Here is a 21,818-nt window from a genome sequence, read left to right on the forward strand (position 1 = left end):
CAGGCCATCACGTCACCAGCCTCCAGCCCTTGCTGAGAAGGACTGGTGGGAACCCAGAGCGTTGCAGGGAGAGTTCCCTGCGGACACTGTTCCCAAGCGGTGCGGGGCGGCTGCTCCAGCATCCTCCCTGCTCCCTGGGCTCTGTTCCTCACCCCCTGCGCTCTCGCATGGCTCCCCGCCGGAGCTGGCCAGAGGAGCTGGCGGAGGGGATGCTCCTGGGCATGGCGGGCATGCAGGAGCTCACGCCAGGCCAGCAAAGAGCTCGGAGCTGGTGTGGGCAGGGAGCAGCGGGGCTCCCTCTCCTCTCGCAGAGGCACAGCCGTGGTGTGGCTGTAGCTCATTAAGCTGCCAGCGCTCTTGGCTGCTTATCCGGGCTTTATCATCTTATCTCCACTCCAGCAAGGGAGAGGGGGAGTGGTGGGGGGGCTGTGCAGCACTGCCTGGACATGAGAGGAACCCCATTAGTAAATCACGTCCCCCGCAGGCCCCAGCTTTCCCAGCCCTGCCTGCTGCCCGCCCAGCTGAGCAGTAAAAGGCGCTAACAGAAAATGCCCCAAATAGGTCAAGCTCCCAGCAAGCGGGAGATGAGATGTGGAAAAAGACCGAGCACAAAAGTTACATCAGGACCGGTATTGAGGTGCCGTTTCCCTGCAGATCCGTGGGGCCGGGCTCCCCCGTGCCGGCAGAGCCTCCGGCAGGGCTGGCCGGGGAGTGCCCAGCGGGGAGACAGAAGTGCAGCTCCTCTGCTCAGGTGGGCTCCTGGGGGCAGGAGGTGGGCAATAATAAAAATGAAATTTTAAAAATAAGGTCAAAAAGGGAGCAGCAAAAAAAGAAGGGAAAATCTGAGGTGAGGGAGCGCGGGCATGAAGGCCAGGCTGGAAGAGAGAGCTGCTGTGCTATGTACCAGCCACCAGCAAGTCGGTCCCACAGCAAGCACCAGGGTGACCTGTTGGCCACCATGGGGCATCTTCCCCATACGCAGCATGGCGGGTTCCACAGCCCCATCCTTGGGCCCTGTCTGCCACCATCCCTTGCCCAGGGAAAGCTGCTCGCCCACCTCCCAGTGGAGGTCAGCCCCGGGAGGCAGAGGCAGCGCTGCCCTTAACCTCCCAGCCCTGTGTCACCCATCGTGACAGGGACGTCCCAGCGGTCTCAGGGCAAAGACCTGGTTGCCTGGACGCTGCCAGCCAGCACCCACAGACCCTGCTGCCCTGGCGTGGGGAGCCTCCAGCATCGCTGGCACATCCCACCTCCCCACCGCCACTGGGGAAGGGGCTTAACAGAGCTGTTGTGTCCCCATCCCGACACAGCCTCAGCCAGGGCTGACCCCCTCCCCAAGCTTCACGGGGGGCAGATGGCACTGTCTGCTGCCTGGGGCATGACGGTGCCCTGCGGGGCTGGCCGTGCCCTGGGCAGCCCCACCATCAGCACAATGACCATCTGCGGCTCCGGCACTGCACGGCACCGTGCTCCCCTGTTTCAGGGACAGCAGGACGGGGAATACATTGGTGCTCAGCACCTCCTGCTTCCATGTCTCACATCAAACAGAGCCTGGGCAGGCTGAGTGCCTCTCACTCACCCTGACCGCACACGTGTCTGTTCACCTGCCTACCCGACAGCGATGCACCTAATGCGGGCACAGGGCTGGCCCTGGGGGCTCACCAGACCCTTCTCCATCCCCACGGGCAGCATGGCCATCCCCAGCTCATCCACCAGCACAAAGCAGCTTCATCCCTCACCTCCTCTGGGCAGCGGGAAGATGCTCACTCGCAGCAGCCCCAGCCCAGCCCAGCCCCGCTGCACCGGCACTGCGATGGGCTCCTGCCATGCTGCTCTGCAGAACCTGGCTCTGCCCTGGTGCCACTGCCTCTCCCTGCCCCAGGACGCCGCAGGCACAACCTCTGCACGGCCACACCAGCTCCTCGCTCTGCTTTGCCAGCTGCATGGTCTGGGTGTGCAGCAGGGATTTGGTTGCCGCTGCCGGGAAGGGTCCCTGTCCATCCCTGGGGCAGCCCCGGCACCCACTGGCCCTTTTCCCTGCACCACTGGGGTGCGGGACAGAAAAGCCTGGGTACCCCAAGGTAACTGTGTCCCCAGTCTGAATCCAGCCTCTGCCCTCCGCCTCCGAGGCTGTGCCAGATGAGCCCAGCCCCACACATGCTGTCCCTGCCCCAAACCAAAGGGACAGGGGTGACCAGAGGGGCACTGGCACCTCCCAGCCAGTGACCCCTTGACAGCTGGTGGAGGAGGAGGAGGAGGAGGCCCTACTCCTCTCTGCCCTCCCTGAGCCTGGCTGGCAGGTGCTGCCGGCAGGCAGGCACTGCTAGAGCTCCCCAGGACGTCCCCAGAGCAGGACAGGCAGCACGTCCCCATCGCCCAGGGGAGGCCAGAGCCAGGCGTGGAGGCAGGGCTGAGACAAGCCCTGTGAATGTACATGGTCCTGGGCAGGCAAAGGGGTTCGGGGTTCAGGAGCAGCGAGTGCTCCACCAGCACCCGCTGGCCTGTAGCCACAGGACGTGTGTTGGGCTTTACCCCCCTGGCTGGAGCCTCCCCCCGCGCAGGATCTGCTCCGCTTGCCTCCTCTGTGTGCTCCCGGCCAAGGTCAAAGGATGGTGAAATTGCTCCAGAGCTCAGATTTCCAGCCTCTTGCCTCATCGTTTGCTGCTCGACTCCGGCTTGCTCATGAAGATGAGATTTCGCTGTTTCTGCCCCGCACAATTTAAGATGTCGGGGCCATCCGGGGACCATGCTGGTGTCCCCAGCCCAGCGCTCAGCCCCCTGCGCTCCTGCCTGCAGGATGCCTGTGCCACACCACCGCCCGTCACCTTCGCCAAGGCACGGCGGTGACCAGCTGAGTGCTGTGCCCTCACGCCTGCCCGCTGCTGGCAGGAGCCCTCACCTGCCAGGGGACAAAGTGTGCTGCGGGCTGACAGTGTGGCTCGTGGTGGCCCTGTTGTCCAGGAGCCGCGGCAGGCTGCACCGCCGGGCACGGGCACTGGCTCTCCCCGGCTCAGCCTCAGGAGAGGAGGAGCAGCGGGACACCGGGGATGAGCAAAGGCAGGTTTTGCTGGGGGTGCGGAGGAACAAGCCTCGGAAAAGCCTGATCAGGAACAAGGCTGGTTCTCGGATAGAAAAGGAGACCAAGAGAAGAAAAGAAAAAAAAAAAAAAAGCCCTTAATCATCTCCAGACTGCCTCTTGACAAGCATGGAGGGAAATGCCACTCTATCCAACAGCCACCCAGAGCTGCAGCCTGTCTAGACACAGCCTTCCCCAAATTCCTGCTGATAACTGCTTAGGAAATCTTTGGCGGAGGCGTCTGCCTGTGTTTGTTGGAAATGAACTCCTCTCCTGTCGGCCGGCGACAGGGAGGCAATGGCGCTGCCCTTCGGCAGGGCACCCTGGCTGCTGTGTGAAGGCCAGGGAGCCGGGGCAGGCGCAGGCAGGATAGCCCCATGCCGGGGACACCGTCACTGGGACAGGGACACAGGCCATGTCATACCGGTGTCTCCCTGTCCCCATGTGCAGCATCCCAGAGCCAAGATGCCACAACTTCCCTGGGAGCAGCCAGCAACACCAGGAAGCCTTTGAGGCACAGCAGGATGGGGACAGACTGGGACCATGGTGGCCACGGCTGCCCTGAGAAGTTACAGTGCCCTGGTTACTGTCACCGTCCCTTTGCAGAGGGACACGCAGCCCATACCGGAGCTTGCACCCTCAGGGATGCCATTGCGCCCTGGCTGGACCCACTGTCCTCATGCTGGACCCGAGCGTCGGCTGGTGGTTGTCCCTGTGGCAGTGGGAGCCCCCCTGCAGAGGAAGGAGGCAGGAGGACATGGCAGCTTGCTGCCACATGCCTGCTGGGCACGATGTCCCCAGGTGACCTGCTGGGAGAGGACAGCCACTGCTGGCGCCCTGGGAGCAGAGGGACAGTGTGGAGCCAGCCATAACCCAGGCAAAGGCAGCACCGTGTCCTGCGAGGGACGGGCAGGGAGGAGGCACGACCCGGGGAGCCTCAGGAGCCTTTGGAAGGCCTAAGCTTGAGACTGTCTAGGAACAAGCCATGTCCATCCCCTCACGCCACATGGGGCCAGCTGTCCTGCCATCGCCTGCTGCACGCCCCGTGCCCCCCCACCAGCCCCGAGGCCAGGCCAGGGCTCGGGCTGACCACACTCGGCAGCCACTGCTGCAACTCCGAGGGGATGAGGACACGGCAACCATTCACCCAGTGAGCCACGGAGCCAGGGAAAGGCCGGCAGCTGAGAGCACGCCAGCGGTGCTGGATGGTGGCTGTGGGCTGGGGGGCAGAGCCAGGCAGCGGCACAGGCTGGGCTGGTGCTGGGGTCCCACAAGCTGCGGGTCGCGGGATGCTCTCGGGCGGTGCGAGTGCTCTGGGTAGGTTGGCTTCATCACCCTGCAAGCCTCCGGCAGTGAGCCGCGGCCCCATCCCCTCCCCAGCCTGTTTTCCCCGACAAGCGGCAGCAGCATGGCCGGCTAGAGGAGCCAAGCGAGCAGCCTGTGGCCCTGCCGTGCGAGGAGCCCGCCCGCCCAGGCTTGCCTCCGGCTTCCTGTTGTTTCCATCCTAGACGTACACGGAGCAGAAAGCAATTCCTCCCTCAGCCCCGGGAGGCCCCTTGCCTGTCCCCAAAAAGCTGTGCAAATCCCACCAAGCCCCTCTCCCAGGGCCACAGCGGAGTTGTAGGCACTGATTTAGGGGAACCTCTTTGCTCAGGACCCCATGGCCCCGTGGCAGCTCGAGCCACTACTTGCCAGCTCCATGCGCGGTGGGTTTCCCCGCCAGCACCCCTGTGTTTCGCTCGCCTGCTTCGCTCCTTGTGCACGGCACCCCTGCCCACCTCCCCACAGTCGAGTATCCCGGCAGAAGGATGCTGGAGGAGCCACTCTGTCCCCGTCCGTCCCTGCCCATGGCACGGGGCAGAGCAGGAGCACCCATGCTGCCGGGGACTCTCAGCACCAACCGCCCCCCATCCCCGCTGCCCCACGCGGACAGCCGCCCCACGCACCCGTCCGCACACCCGCCCGCTCCCTCCATCCGCGGGCACCTACCTGCCGCCCCACACCTGCGGCGGGACACCGTGGGGACATGGGCACGCGCCCGCCACCTCCTCCTGGCACATTATAACCCGCCACTGGGACCCTGGCGCTGCCAGACGGGGTTTTTTAAGCGGCTGGCATGGGAGCCCCCGGCGAAAAACTCCTTCCAGGCTGCTTAGAAGCTGGAAAACCTTTTTCTTTTTACCTTATATGAGCTGCAGGAGGAGGCCAGGCTGCCGACGGGCACCGCTGTCAGGGGCGCCGAGGGGATCCATTGGCTGGGGTGCCGTCACGTGGCCCTGCCGCCGCGACCCGCCGCCGCGCAGCCGAGTGTTGCTTTTACCCCCTAAGGAAGGGCTGCTTGACAATTTTCATATTTCTTCTAAATTTGGAGATTTCAGACAATGCTGGGAGGCTTGGCTCGGGATGCCAGAGGCCCATGTGGAAGTCATTAAGTCGGAGAGGGGGAGCGAGGGAAGGAGGGCTGGGGGGAGCGGGGGGGAGGAGAACGGCCAGGGCTGCGCCGGCTGCCAGCGACGCTCCTGGGAACCCAGGCCATCCCGCCCGGAGAAAGTTGTTTGCAATAACTGACTTCCTCCCGGTCCCGGGACCGTGCTCGGGGAGGGGGGGGACACGCGCATCCCACCGCCGTTGGGCGGGGGTCCGGCGGGGCAGGCTGGCCGGGGGGACGGGGAGCCGGGGCGGCGCTGGCATCTGTCCCGCCGGCCGGGGGAAGGAAGCGGAGATGCTCCCTGGCTCGGCTGGAGGTGGCTCGTGATTCCCATTACTTTGAAAATCTCCATCTGGCCTGGGAAAAAAGGCGTTTTGGCGGCCCCAGGGCTCTCTCCAGGCTGCCTGCGTGCGCAGGGTGGGAGCCCTGAGCACTGGTGGGGCTGGGACCCCCGTGGGACAGTGGTGGCGAGGCCAAGGCTGCAGGGCTGGATGCATGTGGCCCCTTTGGCTTTTAGCAGCACGGGGAGCTGGTGTGGGAGCTCCATCACCATGGGGCTGCATCAGCCCTGGCCCCTCCTGGCCCTGCGTGGACCATGAGTCCGTGTATGGCCTCCAGCCGGCACTGGGGGCCCGTTAATGAGCAGCTTGTTGGCAGCTCAGGAGGGAAACACCCCACGCCAAAGTGCCTTCATCTTCCTGCACCAGCCATCAGCCCCTGGCATGGCCAGGAAGGGGGTCACCTCTGCTCCGGTCACCACTGCCCTGCCCCGAGCCCCGCCGGGTGACAGAGCTGTTTGCAGGGCTGGGCTGTCCCGGGCCATGAAGCCGCAGCAAAGGAGGAGGAAGCAGCCGCTGCGGGGTCCTCTGCAGCCAGCGGTAACCGAGGGAGAGCTGAGGAGCAAGGGAGGGGGGCACCACTGGCGTCTCCTCTGGGTTTTCCAAGGCAGTGTCAAGAGGGGAGTAAAGAGCTGGCCTCTGGGGTGTCTTTCCCTGAGAGGTCCCCTGGCTCGTGGGAAGGCGCTCGATCCTGAGCCATGCACAGGCACAGCGGTGGCAGCAGCTGCTGAGCACTTCTGGTGCCTGGGGACGTGCGTGCCCTGCCCTAGCCCCAGCGGGGACAAACGTGAAGTCTGGCATGGCAGGACTTCCACTAGCAACGCATTCTGGAGGGGCCAAGAAAGGAGAGGGGTTCTACCATCCCCAGACCCCCCGAGCCTGGGGGCTGGGGACAACCCCAAAGCCAGGACCAGGGCCCCTCATGCCACACTTCGTACAGGGACGGTGTGGAGTGCTTGGTGTCCCTCCTGCTCCCCCCAGGGTTACGCACCACCTCAGCACTGAAGCCTCCGCTGCAGGAGCAGAATGTTCCTGTAGCACCTCTGTGTCCCCCATGGGACATCCCTCACATGCTGAGACTGTGGCTGGCCACCAGCTCCATCAACCCACTAGCCCCATGCCCCTGTAAAGTGGGTGGCCGCCAGCCTGGCATGGCTCTGGATGGCTGCGGGCATCTCTGGGGGGCGAGGGCTGGAAAGGAAGCCCCGCTGCCCACCGCTGGCAGGGAGATGGGTGCTCGGAGTCATCCAGCTCACCTGGGGGAGGTGAAAGAAAGCAAGCAGGCAAAGCCAGCTCTGAACTGGCTGGCCTGGTTTGGCTCAGCTGCTGGAGAAACACCCACTGCTGGAAAGAGGGATTGTGGGCAAGTCACTTTGGGAGATAAAGAGGTGAGGAGAAGAGGCAGCAGCTGGCCGGGCTGCTGCAGAGCACCCAGCCGCGCCAGCTGGCTCTGGGGACGGAGCCCTGAGGTGAGAGCTGGGGGACAGCAGGGAGCAAAACCAGCGCAGAGGAGTTGTAGCAGCAGCAGGGTTCAGCCGAGGGAGGGGACAAGTCGTCCGGGAGGTTACTGCCCTGCCAGCTGCAGTAAAGAAGCAGCAGGAAACGAGACTGTGCGTTTTGCACCACTACACACACACTCTCCCTCCGCCCCAGGCACCCTGCCGCAATGAACACCGCGGCCAGGCCATCACAAAACAGGCAGATGTAGGAACCGCCGAGTGCTCGGCCCTGCTCCCTGCTCTGCAATGGGGACCGTGGGGCCAGCGCTGCCCGGCAGGGTGGGGACAAGGCACGGGAAAGCAGCCACCAGCACAGCCCTGTGGGACGCTCAGCAGCTGCCAGGAGAGCAGGGACTGGAGCGGCAGTGCCTGAACCTGCCAGCAGCACGCTCAGACCCAGGGGGGAGAGGCAGATGGTGCCCTCCAAGGAGCCCGAGCCACCATCGAGGTACCTGCCCAGGAATACGAGGGCCTTCCCTGGCAGCAGTCTGGGGGAAAAAACCAAACCTGCCTGTTTCATCCCCTGCATGCAGACCGGTCCAGTGGCCCCGTGGCAGGACAAGCCTTGATCGTGCCATGGCCCAGGAGCAGCCGGCTCCCAGCCATTCTGCCCTCACTCAGCGGGGCGCGGGGCCGAGCCCAATGAGGCTGGGCACACGAGGGGAGCACAGCCCTGCCGCTCGCTGCCCCACAGCAGGGGCATCCCCCTCCTGCTGCTGCAGATACACACAGAGCTGGGACAGCACGTGTGGCATGTCCCCAGGAACACGCTGGGGCTCCTCCCTGGGCGCAGAACCCTCCCATGTCGCGTCTGACCCCCGTAGTCCTCGCTGTGTTGGGCATCCCAAGCCTGTGGGTACCCAGCTTATCCCCATCCCGTGCCCTGGGAGCCCAGCAGCCTCCCCGGGAGCGAGCACAGAGCCGGCATCTCCCAGCCCACCCCACCTCCGTCCCTCTCCCCTCCGCACAGCCGTCCAGCCCCTGCTCTCGGTGGGCTGGCTTTGAGTGAAGCACAACTAACTGCTGCCATTAAACAAACCCTATAATTAGAAACCAGGTTTCCTAAATGAAGTGAAAAATGTAACGTTAGCCTCTGTTTGTTCGCTGGATGCTGCTCTCTTGTTCCATGACCCAGAGGGGTCATGCCCTGTGGTTTCTGAGAAGCCTTAATAAGGTAATGTTTAGGAGGTTACTATCTTTACAACTCTTGTCTTATTACAACTCCATAAGAAAAACATTTGGGGCAAAGCAGGATTCCTCGGCGCGGGTTTGTTTTTGTTACTCCTTCGCTAAGATGCTGCCCAGCGATCCCTCCTTGTGGCAGATTCAGTTTCAGTATCTCCACAAAAGTGCTTTTTTTTCCCACCCCCCGCCGACCTCCAGTCCCCTCGGCTGGGTGCAAGGGCCCGGGTGGCCGGGACAGCCCCTCTCCCATCCCAAGCAAGCGGTGAGGGGGACCGCTGGCTGCCAGCCGCGCACGGGGCGATGCCGCAGGGCAGTGATGGAGCTGGAGCCCCCGGGCAGGCTCTGCGGGGATGCTCCCTCCTTCCTGAGAGCCCAGGGAGCAATAAGAGAAATCCCTCTCCTGCGAGTCCTGCTAACATCCAAACACACCATATTTACAGCCTTTTCATCTGCTGCCCGAGATCAGAAGGGGCTGCTGGGGGGCAGGCAGGCGTCTCTCAGCCTGTATATTATTACAGCCCCTGCCTCCCTCGCCCCTGTGCATGCGCCGTCTCTGTTGCAGGGGCAGGATGGCGTGATTAATGGGCGAGCTGGGCTGGAGCAGCTCTGAAGGTGACCTTCGGGACTGGCCTGTGCTGCTTTGTAAATCCCTTCCCTCCACAGACTGCTAGAACAGCAGCACGTAGGAGCAGGGGATGGGGAGCAGGGCCGGAGACTTTCTGCCCTGACTTCAAACCATGGGTCCCCGCCCCGGTGACGACTGCCCAGGAGCTCGGGGGTCCTTGCATGTGCTGCAGTGGCCCTGAGCCCAGGGCTGCAGGGAGGAGAGGTTTGCTTGAGCACGACTCCTCAGGGCAGACGTCAGTGCCACCGTCGAGCTTTCCATTTACCTCCGCCCGCCGCCTTGCCCTGGGAAACTGGGAACTTGGACGCCTGCCCACAAGCAAAAGCCACCAAAGCCCTAAAAATAAGAGGCTTTTTCCTCACAGACCCTGGAAGCACGTCCCTGGGAGCTCCCTCCAGCCCCATGGCCTTGCAGGGAGGGCAGTGGGGATGGCTCCAGGCTGCTCCGTGCACCCCACAAGGGGCTGGAGGGCCAGCCCTTCCCACAGCCAGCATGCAGAGGGCAAACTGGCAGGACAGTGTCTCACCTTTGCAATCCAGCATGAAATGCAGCCAGCCCTCCAAAGCACTCAGGGGTTGGCATCCGACCACCGCGTTGGCTGCCCTAGGCTGCAGGGGGGAGAAAAACTGAGTTATTTGGAAACCCAGCATTGCCCACCTGTGCTCTGCGCCGGTGGGCAGCGGGGCACAGCCAGCACGAGCTGACGCCAGGAGCCCAAAGGGCTGGGGAAGGCGGGAGGGCAAGCGTGGGGGAGGTGGATGGAGCAGGGCATGGGGCCAGGTGCCCATCGGGCTTGGCAGGTTGATGGGGCCTGTGCCCGGGTAGTGCCTCAGCGGTCCCTGCAGCCTCCCTGTCTGGAGAAGACCACGGGGTCCATCCCATGGGGAGCTGGAACTGCCCTGTGCAGAGCACCCAGAGGTGTCCCACTGGGATAAGGGTCTGTCCTTGCCGTGCCCTCGCACCAGACCCTCCAGTCCTCCCCCGCTGCCACCGTAGGGTGACCTGGATGCAGGGCAGCAGGGGCAGGGAGCCGGCGGGGCAGCTGCCTGCGCCACACCGGGCGCTGTGCCGGGCAGGGGCGGAAGGAAGCGGGTGTTTCCAGCACAGGAGAGCAGGCTTTTTCCATCAGGTGCTCTCTGTCTCCAGCAGCAGAAAGGAAAAGAAAACAAAAGGCAGGAGAGGAGTGGGGCAGGAGGAACCTGCGCGTCTGGATCGTGTAACTGGCGACGTGCTGTAAACGCTGGGCGGCTGATGGATGCGCCGGCGAAGCCGCGGCAGGATGTGCTGGACACGCACCCTCCCTCCCGCCCCGCCGTCCTGGCGCTGCCGGCACCGCTCTCCCGACGCCTCTGGCCCCCCTCGAGCCTCCTGCCCGGGGGCGGGCAGGCTGGGGTGCTGCCGGCCCCGCGGCCCCCAGCCCCAAAGGACACCCCTGCAGAGCTCTGCCTCCCGACGCCAAAGGCTGGCTGTTATCTCACGCGCGTGATCCAAAGGGCGTGATTTACTGACAGCCCGGAGCATCACCCAGCTCCCCGCCCGAGGAGGCAGAAGGGCCGCCGAGCCAGCCGGATTAGGGCTATATAAATAATACCGTCCTTTGATGCAGAACTGAGGCGCAGGGAGGCCCCGGGCTGCCGACAGCTCGTCCAGCCCCTCGCGCAGCCACCGCAGTCACCCCTCCTGCCTGCAGCACCCCAGCACCTCGGGGCGGCTCCGGGGCTGCAGCACCCACATCGGGCAATGCCCCTTCCCTCCCATGGGAAAACCTTTCCCGGCCAGGGTGGGGACTCTGGGGACAGCGCCAGTGTCACAGGGTGCGGGAGGAGAGGGGTCCCTGTCCCATGGACGGCTGCCCAGGGGAGGGCACCCACCCTGCTCCGTGCCAGCAACAAATTCCTGTCCACCCTCGCCAGCTGGGTCGTGGCTCTGTGTTTATGCAACGGCAGAATTAAGCACTTTTTGTTTTTCCCTTTTTTGAGAACGGGGAGTTTTAATTCCCACCAAACAATGTTCTTTTTCCAGCAAGCTTAAAATAAGCCTTTTTGGCCCGGGTGTCTCTGGAGCCGCTCACGTGCTGAGCGGGCCTTTGTGCAAATATGGCTGTGAGCACCGTGCCACCGGCTCGGCCGGGCACTACCTGCTGGGAGACGGTGGGGGCTACTGGGAGGGTCCCATCCTGGGCCCCCACACCGACAGCCCCAGCCCAAGCCCTCCTCCTGGCCATGGCGCAGGGCTGGCTCTGACGAGGCCAGCTCACCAGAGTACGCTTACGTTTGATGAGTGGAAAATCTTGCTCATGTGGAGATAGGAGGTGCCGTGGCCGCGCCGGAGCCGGCCCCATCTGCCTGGTCCACGGGTGGGTGTGTGCTCAGGTGCGCTGGGGCATCTCAAACCCCGCAGAAGGTCCAGGAGCAGCTTGGTGCCCGGAAAAGCAGCCATGCCCTGCAGCGTGGCACCAGCAGTGATGCTGCCCACTGCCCGCCACGGGTGGAGGGGACTGCAGACCCCACATCAGCGGCTCCCACCCTGGCAGGGATATTCCTGCTTGTGAAAAAAGGCAAAAAGCTATTTTCCGCCAGCATGGGAACCGTGGTCTGATTCCCTCCATTCCCTTACCCGTGGCCCCTGTCGTGTTCTCTGCCACGTGCTCCCTGGCCAGCGCATCCCTCCTGCTGAGCACGGCACAGCACGGCCACCCTGCATCCCTCTACCCCGGGAGCTCAGGCACGGCAGCGGGTTCCATGACGGTTACCCTGGGAAACGTGCGCCTGGGTTTACTTGGGGCAGGTAGAGCCTATCTTCACAGACCCTCCTGCCCTGTTTGGGGGCCTGGTCCCACTCTCCAGGCTCTGCTTTCCACCCAAGTTTCCTGCGGCAGTGGGGTGAGACGGTGGGGAGGTAACAGGGATGAGCACATACAACAAAACCTGAAAGCACATCCCTTCTCCCCAGGGGAGCCATGCAGGGATTTCCAGCCTTTCCCGGCCACCCGCTCCCTCACCTCCCCCCGAGGGGCTGACTGCAGCGCATCCCACTCCCGCAGGGGTGTCACTGGGGCTGGCACAGGCACACGGAGCCCGCCGGCCACCCTGTCCCAGCCTGGAGGCAGGGGCTGGCCATCACCCAGCTGCCCGCGTACCCTGGCCCCTTCCCTCACGCGAGGCCGGTGGGGAAAAGCTGCCTGCGCCCGCCCCCGCCTCCCCCAGCTTATCAAATTTGGCCATGTCTGTAAAGCCCTGGTTTCCTTTTCACCAAAAAAGATCAAAACTGGGTAATTGGCTGCTGGCGCGGATGCCTCTGAGCCTCTCTCATGTGTAAACAGCATTGCCGAGCGCTGACACAACGCAGGCGGCTGCGGCACACGCAGGCAGCCGGCACCCTCCAGGCACCCCAGGCCCGGGGCTGCTCACTGGTCCTTCTTGGGGGATCACGGAACAGGGGCTGAAATCACTGGGGTGCAGGCTCAGCACCCCAGAAAAGGCTGGTGGCGGAGGGCTGGGTGCTGCCGTGCTGCTCGGTGCAGCAAAGGCAGGTGGCTGCAGGGCCCCTGCTACAGCCAGGTTCCCAAGGTGACAAAAGGGACACGCTGTGCCCAGTGCAAATCATCAGACTTCACCCAAGGGGATGGCAAGGACCCCGAAATGCCATGCTGGAACTCTCCTTGGGGATATTAATGTGGGCTGGGGCTCCCCCGTGGGTGGGAGCAGCTGGGCCGCATTCCCTGCTGCACCCCGGGGATGGCAAGGCTAGGAGGGGGAGAGGGGCAGTGTGAATTATGGGGGGGGATGCAGTGAGTTTTACCATATTTGCGGTGTTTTTTCTAGAGGCCCAGTTCATGGACTGGGAAAAGAAGGTGGAAATTTCCTACTGCCCTGCAGATCACAAGGGTCTTCAAACCCCTCGGGAGGTACAGCGAGTCGGGGGTGGGGGGGGCAGGGGGAAACTCAACACCTAGTGCTGCCACAAAAGCTGGTGGTGCTGGGGAAGGAGTGTGGGGGGGTGCTGCTGGAAAGAGGAGGCAGAAAACACCAAAGAGAGGTGGCGCAGCCCCCCCAGCGCTGCCTGGCCTCCGGGCACAGCAGCCCTAACGGTGTAAAGGCCCTTCCAAAGGAGCAGGGCAGACCCTGCTGTCCCTGAGGGTGGGGAGCACCCCTGGCTCCCGGCTGGGGCTGGCAGGGGAGGAGGGATGCAGTGGGGGGCGGAGGGGAGGAGGGATGCAGGGATGGAGGGAGGGATTGAGGGGAAGAGGGATGGAGGGAGGGAGAGCTGGAGGGGGGGAGGGATGCAGGGATGGAGGGAGGGATTGAGGGGAGGAAGGAAGTTGCGGAGGAGGGATGCGGAGGGGAAGGACGGCGGGCTGGCGGTGCGGTTGGGTGGAGGACAGCACCATCGTGTGGCACAGCGGCTGCCTGGCCGCAGGGACGGGGACAGCCCGGGGAGAGGCGGGGGGGGCTGCGATGCCCAGGCTGCTGCAGCCCCTGGCCCACGCCCAAGGCCAGCCCCGTGTCCCCCATCCCTGGGACGGGGCATCACAGCCGGCATCCCCCTGCCTCAGTTTCCCCCACCGCAGCACCCTGCATCCCCAGGCTCGGCCCCGGGAAGCCAGAGCAGCACGGCGTGGGGTGGGAGCAGCACCCCACCACTAACACCCCCCACCCTGTGGCCCTGGGGATCAGCCCCAAGGCCGGCTCTGAGCAGAGCTGGTGTGTCCCCAGGGGTTGGGGACAGGTTTGAGGACAGCAGGAAGGGAAGGGTTTGGGGACAGACAGACCAGGGGTGCAGGAAGTCATGGGTGCTGTCGCCTCAGTGCTGGGCAGAAGGGTCAGGTGGCTCCTGGGGACAGCAGAGCTGGTGGTGGCACACAGATAATGTCAGGCCCTCAGCTGTTCCCACAGGGACAACAGGACAGCCCCAGGCTCCCTGCACACCTTGCTGCCAGCACAGAACACAGCCCACCCCCAGTCCTCCCGCGAGCCCCTGCTCCCCCAGCCCAGCAGCTGTGTCCCCGCTGTGACCATGCTGGTGGCACCACCAGAGCCCAAACCCCCTCCCCAGGGCAGGGCTTTGCCCATGGAGCCCCTCTGGGCTGCCCACTCCACTGGGGACCCGCCACCGTCCACGGTCACAGCCGCAGGTGGAGCCAGCGCCCGGGGAGGCGGCGGGTGGCCGAGTCCCAGACCACGCTGGCCCCCAGCCCCGCCGGCGCCGAGGCTCCCTGGCACCTCAGGGACCGGACACACCTCCGGCGGAGCGGAGACGGGGGCTGGGGCTTTCCCTTTTTAGCTCCCAGGCTCGCCAGTGCCAGCCACACTGCAGGACGACGGCCGGCAGCCCCTCCGCGGCGATGGAGAGGGCTCCAAACCTGGTAGGTGACTGCACCAGGGTTGCGCCTTGTTTTCCTTCTTTAATATAATTACTTGCACGCTTGTTTACCTGGGTTTGTTTGCTTTGGAGATGCATGCTGTGGCCCATCGCTCCCACGCCTGCCATGGCCGGGATGCAACAGCCTTGGAGAGCAAAGCCGGGACAGTCCAACCGGACAGTCCGGCACCGAAGGGGGAAAACAGCCCCGGCTGAGGGGTCCCTGCCCGGGACACCGCACGGCCGTGGGAAGAGCTGCGGGATGGCAGGCAGGGCTGCGGGACAGCAGGCAGGGTGCTGGGCTGGCTGCGGGGACACGAATAGCAGGGAACAGGACTACAGAAAGCAACTTTGTTCGCCGCTGGGCAGCCTGCCGGGTGTCAGCACACGGGAACTCGGCCCTGCGAGGCCGGAGGGAGAAGGAAAGGAAAAAGCATCTTTCTTTCTCTCTCACCGTCCTCGGAGCACAGAGGGAGGGAGAGGAGGGTTTGGATAAAGATCCCATTCTTGACTGTCTCATCTCTAAAGCTCTTTTTAGACCAGAGGCTGCCCAGGTACAGCCCGAGCTGAGGGTGTACCCATCCCTCCCAGCACACAGCCACCTCGGGGTGGGCAGGGAAGGGACCAGGCACAGCTCGGGCAGGGGGACTTTGGGCAATGCAAATTGCCAGCTGCAACCAGGGTGAGGGGCTTTGCAGCCACACGCATCACCTGGGTCTTGGGCTAGGGGCTCACCATGACCCTGTGCCCACCACCCCTGCAAACTTCCCTTGTGTGCTTCCACGGTCTTGCCCGCAGGGATAGAGTTGCCCTTTAGGGGTTGCGTGTGCCACCCCAAAGTCATTGTGGTCCTGCCATGTCCCAGTGACCCATGGGAAGTGGGAGACCTCCCCTCCCATCCCAGCCCTGCAGCCCGGGCAGCCACATACCAACCATCCTCCTCCTTCCTTAGCTTCTCCTCTGCATCTTCACCTTTGCCATGGTCCTAGTCCCTGAAGCAAAGGACCAAAACAAGGCAGCGAAGGGCAGGAGAAGGGGCCCGACGCGGCCCCCCACGGCCACCCCTGCCCTGGCCTGGGCCCCGGACGACTCCTACACCTCCATGGCAGACTACGAGCGCAGCATCCAGGACATGGTGCGCCAGCTGAGGAACGGCTCTGAGCCGGGAGACACCAAGTGCCAGGTCAACCTGCGGCTCTGGAGGTCCAACCGGAGGAGCCTGTCCCCCTGGGCCTACAGGTGAGCTTGGGGCAGGGACCCTGGGGACATGCACAGTGGCTCCGTGCTAGCAAGCACCATGGCAGCCACAGCTCCAGCATCATGAGGCTGCAGGGGCTGCTGGGGGGTGTGATGCGACACAACACCCCGTTTCACCCCCAGAGGCATTGCCCTGCCTATTCCCAGCCACCCACTGCCTCCCATCTTACCACCTCTCCAGCCTCATCTTGCTTTCCCTCTCCTCCAGCATAAACCATGATGCAACACGGATCCCGGCAGACATTCCCGAGGCCCGATGCCTCTGCACTGGCTGCATCAACCCCTTCACGATGCAGGAGGACCGCACCATGGCCAGCATTCCCATCTACAGCCGGCTGCCTGTCCGACGGCTGCTCTGCCAGGTGCCAGGCGAGGTCGGGCACAAGCCCTCTGGGAAGAAGAAGTGTCACAAGAAGTACCAGACGGTCATGGAGACCATCGCTGTGGGCTGCACCTGTATCTTCTGAGGTTGCAGAGCTAACCCCTGCAGCCAGGCATGGGCATCTAACCAGCTTGCTCTTGCTTCCTGAGCTTGTCCAGCCCTCTGGGAGAGGGTCACAGAGAGCCCCTATGCAAGGAGATGACAGCTCCAAGAGCTCCCCAAAATTCCCCTGCACATTCCATCAGCCTCAGCCCAAGCAGCCACTTTGAGGACACCAAGCTATGCAGCCCTGCAGTTGGTCTCGCAAGACACCCCCCCAAAGCCTTCTCACCTCCAGAGAGGAGCTCATTAGGGTGGCCTGAGGAGAGAGGGAGGTGGCTGTCCCCAGATCCCTCTGGCTGGGCTGGATCAGGCCTCCTCCCTCCCCAAAATCCCCATGTGCTTTTGTCCACCCCATCGGCGCAGAAGTTCTGGGAGCGCCTGGTCCTCCCCAGCCCTCCCCTGCCCACCTACAAGTTCCTCTGCGCTGGGCCAGCCAGCCCAGGGACCGGGACAAGCGGCTGGTGGTCTGGGTGGCTTCTTGAGGTCCTCAATAAAGTGTATCGCTGGCCCCCGTCTGAGCTGCCCCTTGCCTCAGCCGGTCGCGCTGTCCCTCCGCCCCTGCCCGGCACGGGGCACGGGGCTGGGTGCTGCCCAGCTTCTCCCAGCCAGGCTCTTCTGCCCCCCAAAACACAGCCGAGCCCCAGGCTCAGGGATGCCTGGAAACAGGGAGCACCCGGCAGCAGGCACTTGTCACTGCAAGCCATGACCTGTGACAGCCCACCCTGCACGCCCATCCCCGGGGCGCCGGACCAGTGAGCGAGGCTAGGCCCCATGCACGCATGGCATGGGAGAGGTCACGGGACCTCCTGTCCCAGCTGGGGCCAGCCCTGCCGCTGAGTTTCCTGGGGACAAAGCTGGGAAAGCAGGAGAGCCTGCGGGGCGAGACAGGCAGCTCACCCATCTGCTGCTGATCTGCTGATGTCAGCCAGCCTTGTCCTTGAAAGGCCCCTGATGTCCCTCCCCAAAACAGATGCACAGTGACACTTTTTCACAGGAAAAGGCACAGGCTCCTTTCCAGTAGAACCTGGGGAGAGGGAACTGGGAAACTGAGGCACGCGGCACAGACACACAGCAACACTGGGCAGGGAATGTATTCCTGAAGGCGACGCATGTTTGAGTCACGCGCGACACAGCCTGTCCCTTCTCCCCCAGCCCCAAACCCCCTGGTGTCCCCAAGGCAATAAATACTCCCCAGGCTACTACACGCAGAAGCTCCCAGCCCACCACCTCCCCTGGGCGTCACAGCTCGGTCTTCACCTTGTGCATCAAGTCCTTCTGGTCGATTTTCTCCAGGTCCTGATGCCAGCGGTTGTAAGCCAGCAGGGCCACATTTTTGGCTGCCACCGCTATCATCTCCATGGAGCTGGCCACCCACTCCACGCCGCTGAGGTAGAAGAGGTTTTCATGGAGCACGATGGGGGGGAGGGACTTGGTGGCATCGTAGCGGGGATACGCCTGCCACTCTGTCACCTGCACCGAGTAGTAGGACCTGAAGAGGGTCTTCAGCTGCTGCTTGTCCAGCGGCTGCTGGGAGAGGACACGCCACACCGCGGCCTCCTGGGGCTGCTTGCGACGGAAAGCTGCTGAGATGTTGACGGGACAGATGTTGTCCATGGCGTTGAAGAAGAGGTCGGGGGTGTCGGTGGTGAGGATGCTGGCAAAGGGGAAGAGCTTGGGGTCAGGGAAGCCGAAGTAGGAGGAGTTGAGGTAGCCGTGCACCACGGAGGTGACGGAGGGCTGGAAGGCTCCAGGGAAGTCGGCGATGGGTGGCTCAAAGTTCTCGAAGGTGAAGTTGCTCCTGCTGGGGCGCAGGGGAGTTGTCACAACCACCATGTCGTAGAAAGCCGAGCCCTGGCCTTCACTGCCCTCATAGTGCACCTGGTACAGGGATCTCCCCTCTGAGAAGAGATGTGGACAGTTAGGTGTACCCATGAGCCCCATGCTGTATTGCCCTGCCCCCCTTTTTTCTAGCACACCCTCCATCCCCTGGTTTTCCAGTAAACACCAGTGCTGGACCATAGCACTTGACAGTTATGGATGAGTTGATGATGCTTTAGGGTAGCGGAAAGAGCATTTTACCAAGCCTGTGGGAGAAAGCTTCCAGAGAAGCCCAGTCCAGTGGAGCCAGGAGGACTGGGGAAGCACAGCTCACCCTCCAAACCCTAGTTACCAGCCCTTCTGCTGTGCTGGATGGGGGAGCAAGCCTGCAACAAGGACGGCGCCATAAAAGAGACCTGAGGGACCTCAGGAGGGAGGGAGGGGAACCCCAGGGCAGAGGTCTGTACCGCAGGGCCCCGACCACATTAGATGAGGGGAGAAGATGGACAGACCCTGGGGCCATTGCCCAAATGCTTTAGCAGGACCAGGATGCTCTCCAGTCTCTCTCCCACGGCTCCCTTCTCTGCCCCAGCATCCCCATGCTGCCACCACCCCACCTCCTGCCCTGATGTGCTGGTGGCACCCAGAGCAAACCCCATGCCCAGGCTCACCCGAGCTGTGCAGAGAGATGCCCGTCACCCTGGCTGGGATGACATTGGCTTTGGTCAGCTTCAGCAGACCTGAACACACCAGCTTGTTGCCTCCTTCCACTGCCCAGGTGCTGCCCTGGGCCCCCGCCAGCGACATGGCTCCTGGGGAGAGGAAGAGGAAGGCAGCTCAACAGCCTGCCCAGGGAGGGGACGCTGGGAAGGAGAGTCACACGGGAAGAAGAGGGGTCCCCGGTTTCACCTGCAAAGGCGGGCACCAGCACCGATTGCCCATAGCTTGAGCGCAGGACGGCCGCAATGACGTCATCCACAAAGCGCTGCGTGACGCCCACCTCTAGCAAGGCCTCGGCCACTGAGCGCTGCGTCATGTTGATGAAGGCATCACCCCCCAGCGAGCGCAGCAGCTCCTCCAGGCTGGAGAAGGCGTAGCCGTGCGCCTGGTACTTGTAGATCCTGGAGGGGACAGGAGCACGGGGTACCTGCTGATGCCCCGGTGCTGGGGAAGCCCCCCTGTGTCTCTCCATCCACCCAGGCTCTCCTACCTCATGAACTTCTCCATCACCTCCTCCACCCACATCTGCAGGCGCAGGAAGCTGATGCCATAGTGCCACCAGAGCCGGAAGAGGTTGAGCAGGTACCAGTCGGTCTCCTCCAGGACAAAGTGCTCCCCGCTGAATATGGCACTCTTCCCCGCCACTTCACGCCGGTGCTTGAGGCCTGCAGGGAGCAGAGGGGCCCCAGCCCCACCAGGCTGGCAAGCCTCCCTGGGCATGGCCACCGGGAAAGGCCAGCGCCAAATGCCACTGCAGCAAGGATATGGGCAAAGATGCTCTTGGAGGAGCATCAGGGAGCGTGAGATCCCAGGACACCGGGACCCCAGCCAGACCCTATATGTTGGGGCAGCCCATGGAGTTGCTGCTGCCTACTGGGACAAAATGGTAGGAGTTTGTGAACAAATCCCCCACATTTATTCCACCGGGACCCCTTGCCCTGATGCTCTGCTGGGCCACCCCCTCCCTTTCTCTTCCAGGGCACAACAGGGCTGGGGAGCAGGGACAGCAAGGGGGTCTCTCCATGCCCCGGGGTGCCGAGGCAGACTGGAAGCAGCCGTCCCCACGTCGCCAGGGTGCAGCCCCCCCAGCTCAGGGAGGGAGGGAGGCCATGCAAGTGCCGGGGTGCGTGCGCTCACCCAGGATCTTGACGAAGTCCTGCATGTGGAGGCTGAGGGCGTGGATGGAGGCTCCCCTGCTCTCGTACTGCTGCTTGTTGACGGTGACGGTGGCCAGCCGCCCACCCACGCCCGCCGGCTCGTACACATCCAGCTGCACCTGCGGCCCGAAGTGCTGCTGCAGAAAGTAGGCGACGGCCGAGCCGCCCAGCCCGGCGCCCACCACGGCTGCCGGCGGAGAGGGGCGAGGGCGGCCGGGTCAGCAGCGCGCCCCGAGAGAGCAGGGGGTCACGGCTGCCCCCCGCCCGGACCCCGGGGTCCCCGGCCCCAGGATGGGTGGGGGGTGGGGAAGGGGCCAGCGCCGCCTGCGGGGACAGGGATGCAACGGGGATGGCGGGGGGATAGAGCTGGGAGGGCGCGGGGATGCTCCCGCCGCGGATGGGTGCCGGAGCTCCCCTCTCCCACCCCTGGAGACAGGCAGGGAGGAGGCCGGGTGCTGCCGGTACCCGCGATGGGTGCCCCTTCCCCGCCTCCCTACACTCCCCCCCTTCTCCCCTCCCGCTCCTACCGATGCTGCGCGGCGGGGCGCGGGCGGCGGCGGGCGCGGCCAGGAGGGCGGCGAGGGCCGGCAGGAGCAGCGCGGCGGGCGGCGGGGCCATGGCGCGGACGGCGGCGCGGAGAGCGGGTCCCGGCAGCGCCCGCCCCGGCCCGCCCCTCGCCGCAGGCTCGGCCCCCGCCGCCGCCCCGCCCCGCCCGGGCACCGGCTCGGCCCCCGGCGAGCGGAGACGGGCCTGCCCCGGCCGTGGGAGCCCCGGGGCAGCGCGTCTGGCGGCGGCGAGGAGCGGGGCGGGTTTGGTGCCGCAGGGCCTCGCAGGACTCCCCGGCTGCGGGGAAGCAGTACGGGGGCAGCGGGAGGCTCACCGGAGGTGCAGCAGCGGTACAAAAGCCGAGGCCTTGTGACAAGTTATCTCCCAGCACTCAGCCTGCGGGAATGACGCTGAGGGTCGGGGGAGACCCTCAACATCCCAAAGCCACAGAATCACAGAATGGCAGGGGTTGGCAGGGACCTCTGGAGATCACCTAGTCCAACCCCCCTGCCAGAGCAGGGTCACCCAGAGCAGGTGGCACAGGAACGCGTCCAGGTGGGTTTGGAATGTCTCCAGAGACGGAGACTCCACCACCTCTCTGGGCAGCCTGTGCCAGGGCTCTGCCACCCTCAAAGGAAAGAAGTTCCTTCTCATGTTTAGGTGGAACTTCCTATGCCCAAGTTTGTGCCCGTTACCTCTTGTCCTGTCCCTGGGCACCACTGAAAAGAGCCTGGCCCCATCCTCCTGACACCCACCCTTAAAGTATTTATAAGCATTGATAAGATCCCCCCTCAGTCATCTTTTTTTCCAGACTGAAAAGGCCCAAGTCCCTCAGCCTTTAGAGATGTTCCAGTCCCCTAATCATCTTGGTAGCCCTTCGCCGTACCCTCTCCAGCAGCTCCAGCCCCGGGCACAGCCACAGCGGGGATCCTCAGTGCCCTCCCGTCCTCACACACCAGCTGCACATCCACCAGGATGCTCAGCAGCATCCCACTCACAACCAACCCCATGGTGATCCAAGAGCCCAAAGCCAGGAGCTCCCTCCTGGCACCACCTCTCTGTTACTGTGCCTGAGGGCAGCACTCGGGCCAAGCTGCTGATGGAGCACGTTTTCCATGTGCTCAGTCTGCACATGGGCGATGGCACAGGGTGCCCAGTGCCCGGCTGAGGGGAGCAGGCTGGATCCTGCGTGGGCGATGCATCAGCAAGGGCTTTTCAGGCTTTCGCTTCTACTTTCTGCCCTTGGCAAAACAAGGTGCCTGACAGCAAGCACCTTGTGCCACAGGCGTCCCACCTGGGAGCCTGCTGCTGGGATTACAAAGGA

At 64.0% G+C, this 21,818-nt stretch overlaps 2 protein-coding genes across 2 annotated transcripts; one reads left to right on the top strand and one right to left on the bottom strand.

The window, feature by feature from the left end:
- Positions 1–14,495: 14,495 nt before the first annotated feature.
- IL17B (interleukin 17B) lies at positions 14,496–16,244 on the top strand. Its single transcript, XM_063349544.1, has 3 exons — positions 14,496–14,516; positions 15,465–15,751; positions 15,978–16,244. Exons 1-3 carry the CDS (start codon positions 14,496–14,498, stop codon positions 16,234–16,236), a joined length of 567 nt encoding a protein of 188 aa, XP_063205614.1. The 3' UTR covers positions 16,237–16,244.
- A 1,163-nt stretch (positions 16,245–17,407) lies between these two features.
- PCYOX1L (prenylcysteine oxidase 1 like) lies at positions 17,408–20,604 on the bottom strand. The gene is made up of 6 exons (XM_063348980.1): positions 20,476–20,604; positions 19,929–20,135; positions 19,282–19,456; positions 18,981–19,192; positions 18,743–18,883; positions 17,408–18,151 (listed from the first exon to the last, which is right to left on the bottom strand). Exons 1-6 carry the CDS (start codon positions 20,564–20,566, stop codon positions 17,493–17,495), a joined length of 1,485 nt encoding a protein of 494 aa, XP_063205050.1. The 5' UTR covers positions 20,567–20,604; the 3' UTR covers positions 17,408–17,492.
- Between the last annotated feature and the right edge of the window lie 1,214 nt (positions 20,605–21,818).

Source organism: Chroicocephalus ridibundus, chromosome 11 (genome assembly GCF_963924245.1).
Source record: "Chroicocephalus ridibundus chromosome 11, bChrRid1.1, whole genome shotgun sequence".
NCBI classification, from domain to species: domain Eukaryota; kingdom Metazoa; phylum Chordata; class Aves; order Charadriiformes; family Laridae; genus Chroicocephalus; species Chroicocephalus ridibundus.